Genomic DNA, 10709 nt, shown 5'->3' with positions numbered 1-10709 from the left:
GTGATTTTAAATGCCTATTGAGAGTGCCATATCCTTCTCCAAGCTTGAATGCATATTCTTTTTTGCAATAATTACATCGAAAGTTCAAACGGCTAATTAAGTGAAATGATGATGCTTTTTTTCACTACTAAACCTTTTTTTTTACCAAATAAGTGAAATGATGATGTTTTTTTTCACTACTTTTTATAAATTAGGTATTATTGCAACAAATAATTTTGTTTGTGAATCCGGTTCGAACCGGACCGAAATCGCCGGTTTCGGGCCGGTTCAGGTTCATTTTTTAACATTCACATGAACCTTAACCGGCCCTTGAACTGCCGGTTCTGGTTCAAAATTTTGAACCACCAGTTTTGGTTCGTATACAGTACGGTTCGGTTCCGGTTAGAACCGAACCGGTGGCCATGCCTATATATTAGTCTAATAATTATTTTATTTTTAATATTATTATAATATTCAAAATATATTTGCGCAGCCCGCAAATATTTAGCGTGTAAATTCTTATGAATATTCAGCAGGAAAGACAGATATTTCTCGGTTGATGACATGGCAAAAGATGATTTGTCGAAATACCTCATGGGACGTGGCTTTACTTAAAGTGCATTAAAAATTGATTTTTTAAGACCGGTACGGTTCCTTTCAGATACGAAAATACGTAATGTAGCAAAATTATCATGGAAAACATACATCTATACCAACCGACGGACTGCAATCACCGTCACAACCCAATGAAAGGATACCGCGTGTATGATGATATTCCATCAGTTGTTTTTTCTGCAAGGCTTTCTTACCTTATTGGCAGTGACTGTATCTTGCGTCACTGACATGTTAATATGGTAATAATAACTCTTCGTCCCCATTTTAATTTTACAGTAGACCCGATCCTCTTCGGGTAAAACCCTATATCTCTTTCTCTTTCTTCTCACATATCCAAATCTCAAATCTGTCTTCTCTCTGAAAAAAAATTCTCTTTCTTTCTCCCTGTTGACGAACTCTCTCCGATCTGTTTTGTGCAGTTTCTTTTAGAGAGAGAAAGGGGACACATCTCAGGTACATCTCTTTTATTTTCTTAATTTTATATTGGTGCATGAGAATTTTGAGTTAGGAATCTCTCGATTTGCTTTTGTTTACTGAAGTAAGATCACTGCATGTGCTCACAGAGTGTGATTGATCTCAATATTTAAAAAATTATAATGGTTTGATTGTTCTCTTTCATTTTTTGGATTCAGTTGTATCTTCTTGATCTCTAAAGTTGCTATCTTTTGATAGATTTCAGTTCATTATTGAAGTCCCCTATCATAATTAAATTATTGGAGAACAATGAAGAACAACGAACGTATTGCTAATTTTGCTTTAGCAGGTTTGTTTCTCTTTTTCCTTTTATATGGACTGTCAACTGTGTGTTTGTGGGGTGTGATTGCTATGTCTAATCTACAGTTGTAAGAATTGATTGTATAATGAGTTCATTTGGTTATCATTTTGATCTTTGTTGTTAGTTTATTTGTTTCTCTTTCTAGTGTTGACTTCAATGAAGTCAAGGCTTGTTGTCTTAATTTATGCTAACTTGTCCAAAGTCCAATACAAGATATGTATGTGGATAGCTTCTTGTTGAATTTTATATCTCTGTTTCCTTCTTGTAATGAGGGAGGAGAAAGGAAAATGAAGTCTTTAGTATTTGGGTGAGGTGGTGGATAAGGTGTGCTATTGGCGTTTTGGCAAGGAATATCGTTCTATCTATGAAGGGAAGATAAGGAAGTTCTTGGCTTGGATGTCAAATTGTCCACCCTGAATCTGAAAGAACTGGAAAAAGGATTCATGTAAGATATTACTGGCCTTAATTAATAGGTGTTAGGTCGAGCCTTGGTTGAATTAGGTAACTTTTGGTGAGTTATGGATGACCACCATAACTATTTTTATTTTTTGGTTGAAGCAGCAGTTGCAAATTAAGGTTGATGAGAGATTGATGGTGTGCAGATAAATCCTGTTGAATGAGCTTAGATAGATGTAACTTGTTTTCTTCTTGCATTTCAACTCATGTCATTATATGTGGAAAAAGAACTGTCCAACCTTCCTGTCTTTGTTTGTCTTTCCATTTGTCCCGTTTGCATTATATGGTAATGACAGTCTGCAACTATTTGCTCAAGTTTTTTTTTTTTTTTTTCCTTTTTCTCCTTTCCAATAATAAAAGCATGTAGAGTGGTTGGATCTCATATTCATCAAGGGGTTTGTGGACATTGATATCTTATATAATAACCTAACTAAATAAAAAGAAAGGAAATGAGGTTTCTGATATGATAGTTCTTTGTTAAGATTAAAATATCTCTTTTTCTATAAATATTATATTTCTGATACTGCCTTTCTTTGTCCTGGTATTTTTGGGAACTTGGATTTTTTTGTTTGGGTGCATGCTAAAAGTTTAAAATGCAGGTTTAACATTGGCACCACTTCTGGTGAAGGTAGATCCAAATTTAAATGTCATCTTGACAGCATGCCTCACAGTCTATGTTGGGTGCTACCGATCTGTCAAGCCAACTCCACCTTCAGTATGTATAGTAAAAGCAGCATCATTTGTTCCCTTATTATCACACTGGCTTTACGGCAAGCTTACTGAGAAATTTTTATGTTTAATCTTGCAGGAGACAATGTCTAACGAGCATGCAATGCGGTTTCCCTTTGTTGGGAGTGCAATGCTATTATCGCTATTCTTACTTTTCAAGTTTCTTTCTAAAGACTTGGTTAATGCTGTGTTGACGTGCTACTTTTTTGTGCTTGGAATCATTGCACTTTCGTATGTTCTTTCTGTATGGGTTATTATACTAATTAGTAATTAAAAATGTGATACTGTATGTTTAAATATATTCTTTTGTTTTGCAGTGCTTTTAGACTACTCATTGTTTTCACTTTTTGCAGGGCAACATTGTTACCGGCTATAAAGCGATATATGCCAAAGCATTGGAATGATGACGTCATTACCTGGCATTTTCCATTTTTCCGCTGTATGTATTATTGGATCTTTTCATGTTTCTGTTATAAGTGAGCTTTCTTTAGATTTAATTTTTTTTTCTAGCATTGTTCATGGTCTACCACTTGCAGTACTGCTAGGGTGCTTATTCTTTGGCAGCATAGAACTTGAACTGCAAAATAAATGTTCTCGAAATTTACATTGGGTTGTTGGTGTTGCTTCAGTTTTGTTTGCTTATAATAGCCTGCGTTATCTTTGTTTATTTTTTTTAATTGTTATCTCAAAGGAATTAGAATGTTCACGTGTTGCTTGAGAGTGGTATGTTTAGAGCTTTTCGTCATTTCCCTCCTATTCATTTCTTGGAGTTATGTTCATGTATTTCAATACAATTCTTTTGGTTTCTGTTAACTTCTGGAAACATTAAGAAAAATATATGCTACAGAGTTGAAAACCCTAGAAGATTAAAAGATGGAAACTTTTGGAAGATATTTTGATAAAAATGACAAAATACTGATTAACAACCTTGGTTTTCCATATGGGTTTTTTTAGATAGAGCTAGCCATCTCTATATTTGATGGAGATCAAAACTTCAAAGTCTCACTTGAATTTTGAAGGGAGAAATTAGATGCTTTAATGTCCTCCTTCGCCTCTTTTGAGCAAATTCTCTTTTATTTTTCTCCTTTTGGGTGATGTGCACTTAGTATCTGGTGGCACCTAGTGGTTTTCCCTGCTATGAGTATTTTCTGTATGTATATGCATTTATCCAGTCTTCCAGATATGAGTTTTATTTGATCCAGTTGACATCTTGCCTGCATTATGCAGAATGATGTTTTTCCTTACACATTTCTTACACAGCTTTGGAGATTGAGTTTACCAGATCTCAGATTGTTGCTGGAATTCCTGGAACATTTTTTTGTGCATGGTATGCTTCTCAGAAGCATTGGCTGGCTAACAATATTTTGGGCTTGGCTTTCTGTATTCAGGTCTGGCATCATTCTAAAGCAACATTCTTGTGGCTAATTTCCATTCGTAAATAGTTGTCTTTTCACTCTATTTTTGTGGCTTTAGTTGCTGGAGAAATTTTCAACTAGCCTTCTAGAATATTTTATGATACTGTAGATGAATGACTCTAAATTCTCTATTTTTCTTTTCAGTGATAGTTTTGCTTTAGCTGCATCAGAGCCATATGCTTCTCATATCATCAGTATTGGTTATTAACACTTTTGCATTGCCATTTTCATGTTTTTAATTTCTACTTCACCTCAACTAACCCATGTAACATGAACTATGCCCTGTATTTGCTTAATAAGTTTTGAGGGTTTTGCATGTACATTCTTTTCTCTCAGTACCTTAGAATTGCCAAAATAGTGTTATTGATGCTATTGGTAACTTTTCTTTTGAATAGTAGTCTGCACCAGGGATTTCATTGAATGCTGCATTGTTCTTAGTAGTAGGTTATTTTTGTATACAATATCATACTTGGGCATTGTAAATACAATCTTCATTTATATGCATGTGAAAAATACTCGCCGTGTTGATTGTTTGAACTGGGAAGTGATTTTCTTGATAAACTGTTTAGCTTGCGCAATTTTTGAAATATTTATCTTTTTTTAAAATTTTTTTTTGGGCTTTCCTGAGGCAGAGATGGTTACTACTTGTTTACTATGAATGAATGATTTCTTGCTCTTTTTTTCTGGCAGGGAATTGAAATGCTTTCCCTTGGTTCTTTTAAGACTGGTGCCATCCTCTTGGTAAGAAGCATCATTCACTGGCCAAGGAGTTCTTTGATTTACTTTGTGCCTATTGTTGCTTAACAGTTAATATTCAGAGATATGATAAGTTTAAATTATTGGCGTTTTTATTTGTTTGGCGGTAGTGCTATGTCATAACAGACTATCTTGATATTCTTTTTCAATTGGCAAAACATTGTTGAATATTTTGGTCTTAGGATTATTTGCCCCAAACTTCTTGTCTTCTCCCCTCCACGTGTTGTCCTTTTGGCTCCGGCAAACATATCGTCTATAGTTTCCTATGTTTTTTCCCTAATCCCTTATAACCTAGAAATGAAGCACGAACTAATGCACAATAACGTGACTTGCCTTGCAAGTCAATTTTGCAAGTTATTATTTGTATTATGAAGTTGTTTGTGGACAGTTTTGGGAGTGTGTTCATTTGCCCCATCACATGTCTGCTGAAATATTATTTGTCCTTGTTATTTCGCAAATTCACCTGTAATTGCAATCGCTGCCAGCACTATCAGATAGTCAAATTTGGCAAGGATATTTAATATCTATGGACATTTGCTTCTGGTGCTTTTCTGTTCCAGATACTCTTCAATTGCTCCTGACATTTTCTTTCTCATCCTACTTGATACAGGCTGGCCTTTTTGTATATGATATTTTCTGGGTTTTCTTCACTCCTGTGATGGTTAGTGTGGCAAAATCTTTCGATGCTCCTATAAAGGTTAGTGTTCCAGCTTAATGTGATTTTCACCTGTCCTTGCCTTTTTTTCTTTAAGATGTTTCATGGGTTCTTATTGTAGCACTCAGCATGATGTATTGTAGTATGCTAATTGCATGACTGCTTGTTTCTTCTGTAGCTTTTGTTCCCAACAGCAGATGCTGCACGACCATTTTCCATGCTTGGGCTTGGTGACATTGTTATCCCTGGTAAGCTGTTAAAGTTTCAAGTTAATGTCTGCTATTGGTGCCTGCCATTCAGTTTTCAACAATTGTGAAAGTTAAATGTGTATGAAATTAGCAGGCTTCGTTTGTTTTCCTGTTGTATCCTATGCACTGTCAAGCTGTCTGATGCATATTTTTGTTGTCAGTTTATTGTATTGAGCTTCTGTTATGTTAGATTTTTGGCAAGCATTGCTATTATTATTATTATTATTATTATTATTTTTAAATCCCTATGCCTTTTCATGGCCTTGTAGAAACTATAAGAGTAGTTGCTCTCTAATTCTGGTTTATTTGGTGGATTGCCTGATTTAGCATTTGATTTTCTGAAAACCCATGTTTGCTCTCTGGAGTGACAAGGTAGACTGCTGGAAAGAAAATTTTAAGCTAGTTTTTTAGTAAATTGTATGCTTACATATTCTAGTAGATGAAGTCTCACTATATATTTACTTTTAGAGGGAAGCTCAATTTTTTATTTTTAACCTCTGAGTATATCTACCTTTCACTTTAAGTGAGCAGTTATAACTAAAATCAACACTAACAACAGCCCTTCCCTCTCTTCTCTTTCCCCTCTTTCTTTCCCTTTGTCCCTCTACCTTAAATGAGCTGAGCTGGCTCGTGAGCTGTTCGAGCTTGGCTAGGAAAAAGTTTGAAAAAGTTAGGCTCGAATTAAGCTTGAGCTCAAGTCAACTCATTTAGCAAATGAGCCGAGTTTGAGCCTAATGATGTTTAGCTCGAAAGCTCGTCGAGCCTTATCGAGCTTTTATATATACATATATAACATTTATTTTAGGTTTACTCGAGTCTCAAGCCAAGCTCGAGCTCAATATTTTCGAGTTGAACGTTTAGCTGCACTTGAGCTTTTATTGAGTCTAGCTCGAGCCAAGTTTAATTCTATCAAGCTCAGCTTCAAGCCTGACAGGTTCGAGCCTGGCTCGACTTGTTTATGCCACTAGTTGTAATTGCTATCCAAGACCTTGTGATGCTATTCTCTTATTTCGAGAATAAGATTCAACTGCAAAATGGAAATTGATCTCTCGATCTCAAGTGCTTGTTGTAATACATTGTTACATCTATTATTAAGCAGGCTCTATAATGAGCATTTCCATGTTCATAATTGTTCATTATATATTCCTTTCCTTCTCAGGTATTTTTGTAGCGCTGGCATTGCGATTTGATGTGTCTAGAGGAAAACACAGTCAATATTTTAAAAGCGCCTTTCTTGGATATACATTTGGTTTGGTCCTTACAATTATTGTAATGAACTGGTTCCAAGCTGCACAGGTTAATTAACATGTTCATTTTGTATTATTTCTTAGTATAAAATATCCATAATGTAGTGCTTAATTTGTTTGAACATCTGATCCTAATTGTTGTGCATTCTTTGTTTGCTTTCAGCCTGCACTTTTATACATTGTACCAGCTGTAATAGGATTCTTAACAGCTCATGTCATATGGAATGGTGAAGTCAAACCGGTTAGTTCAAACCTTTATGATCTTTTGTTTTTTTTTCTAGTATTGATTATAGTATGTGATTTCTTTTTTCTTATCCCAATTCTTGATGTTTTAAGAGGCTGTCCTTTCTTTTTTGGATGCTAAAGAGAGAAAAGCACAAATAGGATGAGCAAATATAATTATTTTTAATTCAAAAAAGAAAGAAAAAAAGGAAAAATAAAGGCTCTCCAATTCCTTGCAAATATAATTATTTAGAAAGGACCAGAACTCAATTCAAAAAAGAAAGAAAAAAAGGAAAAATAAAGGCTCTCCAATTCCTCGCAAATATAATTATTATTTAGAAAGGACCAGAACTTAATTCAAAAAAGAAAGAAAAATAAAGGAAAAATAAAGGCTCTCCAATTCCTCTAGGCATCTGCGGTGGTATAGATATTTGCAGAATAAGATTTGATATCTTAACCCTTATTAGCTGGTCAAATTTGAACCTTTGCACCCTTTATAAAAAAGATAACTGGGTTTTTTGCAAGCAAAGGAGGAGGTATTTAATTATCCTGTACTCCCCAGGGAAGAGCTGATCTCATCTAGCTTTAATGGAAATATGAAAATAAAATTTCATTTTTCTTTTCTTTGGTTAAATTTTTAGTTATTCTAATTTGGAGTGCGCTTTATAGCTTTATAACCAATTTCAAAGGGTTGTATGTCAGCTTCTTAAAACTTTGCGACCTTAATGTAATTTAGCGTTATTTCCTGAATAACATTTTATTTGCAGTGATGGAATTTGACGAATCCAAGGGTGCTGCATCATCTCAAGATAGCAGTGAAACCAACTCTAGCAAAAAGGTCGAGTAAGTCGCAAAAAAAAAAAAAAAAAAAAAAAAAAGAAAAACTCTTGTAGCTTGCGATAGAAAAATATTGTTGTTTCTTGAGGACTTGAAAGCTTCTAGATCAATCCTGCTAACTTATGTGAGCTGCACACAGTTGTAACAGATTTTGGTATTTCAGTGAAAAATAATATAAAGAATTAGCCTCTGATAGCAGGACCATATTGGAAATTGTCAATTTAATTTGCCTAATGAAGTTTTTCTTTCTTGAGAATGAAGAATGTTATTTATGTTGAGATCATTAAAAAATATTATTGTGGCCTTGTTTGGTCATAATATGCATAGCTATAAGATTGGAAATGCAGAAGGAGAGAACGTTATGCACATGTCATGTCTGCCTGGACGGCGCTATGATTGTTTGTGTGATTTTTTTTAAGTTATAATAGGGGCTGAATATATAAATTTACTTTTGAATTTTACAATTTTAATTTTGTGACATTTTGAATTTTGTGGATGATTTAACGGACAATTGAACTTATAAGTCTTAATAATATTACACTATTTTTACACTGATATCAATAATTTTTTGAATTTGACTTTTATTTGTAAAATTTTGATTTAATATGCAGTTAGTATGACTTTTGAAATAATAATTTTTATAAATTTTAATTTTTTAACAAGTGTTTAATTGATCTAATTTTATATGTTGAATTGCAAATAAAATCATTTTGAAAATATAAAGCATTTGATATGTGTAGTTTTATAAATTGAAGTGTTTGATATGTCAAAGTAAGAGTTGAGAGTGTTAAAGTAATAAAAATTGAGGTAAATATATATTTAGTCCTTGAGGTATGATAAAATTATTTAAGTAGTCTCATATTTTGGATGAATACCCAGAGAGCATCCCTGATATTTTCCTTTATCACTCTATGTAGTCCCTTATATCAATTTTGAGGGTTCTTTCCGTAAACAATGGAAAAAGTAAGAGAGGTGAGAAAATATATGAAATTGATAAAATTATCATTCTCTTCTTTTTCTTCAATGGAAAATCCTTTACCTGTAGATATTTGGTCAAATTACTTAGCCAGTATTGCAATTGGCATAGCTAATTAAAAAAGTCCTAATGAAGAGGAAGTAATCGCTCCAAAGCCACTATATTTTCTAAATAATTTCTCTTTGTTGGCTAATAGCAAGTAAATTCAAGTTAAAGAACCGACCACTTGAACAATACAATACCGAGAAAGTCAGCTCCATCTGTGAGCAAACGACAATGGAACAATTGTCACCGATAGATTGGGATTAGTTGTTTTTTGCATTCAAATTCTTGCATAAGGAGATCCTTTCTAATTATTTTATTTTATTTTATTTTATTTTTTTTGATTTTTGGGATGGAAGCGAGGGGGTTTGGTTCATGTGGAGATATTGAGATTTACTGTACCTTAAACTCTTTTGAAAACCAAGAATCCAACCACCCCAATTTGCAAAATTGCAGCAATACCCACAAAACCAACCCTATCTTCTTCGCTGTGTTCGTTTCTGAGCTTTTTGTGATGATGGTGGCGGTGCTTGATGCCTCTTTGAGGCGCTCGTGCGCAAGGCATGACTTGGTGCTGGCGGTGGAGGACTGCTTATTGGATATGCGATTTGTTGTGATGTATTCGAGGCCCTTTAACTACAAATTCTTTAACATGTGAACCCTTTTCTGCAATATACTGGCTCATATTTTGAGTGCCTTTGACACTGTCTTTTGCTTGAGACCCTCTCCCTACTATTTGTTGTGATGCTTTTTCTGGTTGTAGTTGCAGATTCTGGGAACTTTGAAGGTGGTGAAGATGGTCAAGGGTGTTTTCGTCATTTCCCTATGACTCAACGGACGAACCTTTAAAATTGTGGACGGAGGGACTATTTACAGTGACGGAGGCAAACATAAGAGAACCTTTTGGTTTTCTCTGGTGTCTTATTAATTCATAGTGGCTGTTCGGGAAGAGCGTAAAGGGAAGAAGAGAATGTAAACCAACTCGGAAATGTGGAGTAGATGGGTCCCACGTGAAACCACTCCTATCCTATGGCCGGCTGGTTTAGTGGACCGCTGGTTTGGGCCACAAGCGCATAATAGGATTGGTCTAGGCCTGGGCCGGTTTTAGCTTGTATCAAATTTTTGATTTGTTTTCTTAGTTAGAGTTCACTATTTTTGGTAAGCTGTTTTTTTCTACGAAAAAAAAGTACTGAGAATTTGACCAAGTTTAATAATTTTTTTTTAAAAAATTATCCATTTAATTAACATGAAATATATAATACAAAAATTATTAGATAGTAACAATGGGAAAAGAAATGGAGTCTTAATCCCATCCCCTTAAAATATCGCGTAAAAAATGGAATCCGAATTCCATCCCACTAAATATATTTCATCCAATCTTTTTTCGGAAAGGATTGAAAATTAATCAAGATTCTCATAATCTTACTAAATTAGTGTCTTAATTACAATTAAACAAAATTTATAAATACAAATTTGAGTTGGAAAAAAAAAAGAATAAACCAAATAAGTAATTTATTGAATCTACCATTAGAGTTAGAGTTATGATAAAAGATTTATTTGTAGTTACTTTCTAGTTAATATGAGCATCAAATATAATGAAATAAAATAGCTCAAAAAACTATGTACAATTCAAATTTAAATATAAAAGGGCAATTGTTTTACAATGTAAACCATCATTGTTTTGCAACTGTTGCTTTTAAGCTGAGTTAAATTTGATATTCACTTAATTTAATATTAAATATTATCTGAAAAATAAA

The 10709-nt window shown here is 33.9% G+C and overlaps 1 protein-coding gene across 2 annotated transcripts; it reads left to right on the top strand.

The window, feature by feature from the left end:
- The first annotated feature begins 871 nt into the window (after positions 1-871).
- Positions 872-8154, top strand: LOC149499249 (signal peptide peptidase-like). Of its 2 annotated transcripts, XM_089725014.1 has the most exons (12): positions 872-1047; positions 1267-1357; positions 2425-2540; positions 2634-2785; positions 2908-2993; positions 3815-3942; positions 4660-4710; positions 5336-5422; positions 5559-5628; positions 6788-6924; positions 7039-7120; positions 7865-8154. In XM_089725014.1, the coding sequence occupies exons 2-12, from the start codon at positions 1318-1320 to the stop codon at positions 7942-7944; spliced, it is 1029 nt and encodes a 342-aa protein (XP_089581140.1). In that variant the 5' UTR covers positions 872-1047; positions 1267-1317; the 3' UTR covers positions 7945-8154. The 2 variants fall into 2 exon arrangements, with proteins under 2 accessions (XP_089581140.1, XP_089581134.1); XM_089725008.1 differs by lacking the exon at positions 7865-8154 and having other exon boundaries at positions 7039-7533.
- The last annotated feature ends 2555 nt before the right edge of the window (positions 8155-10709 follow it).

Source organism: Jatropha curcas, chromosome 1 (assembly GCF_041381405.1).
Source record: "Jatropha curcas cultivar XTBG-Jc1 chromosome 1, XTBG_Jcur_1.0, whole genome shotgun sequence".
In the NCBI taxonomy this organism is placed as follows: domain Eukaryota; kingdom Viridiplantae; phylum Streptophyta; class Magnoliopsida; order Malpighiales; family Euphorbiaceae; genus Jatropha; species Jatropha curcas.
Note: the sequence above shows the minus strand (reverse complement) of the source record. Positions and strands in the feature narration are given on the sequence as shown.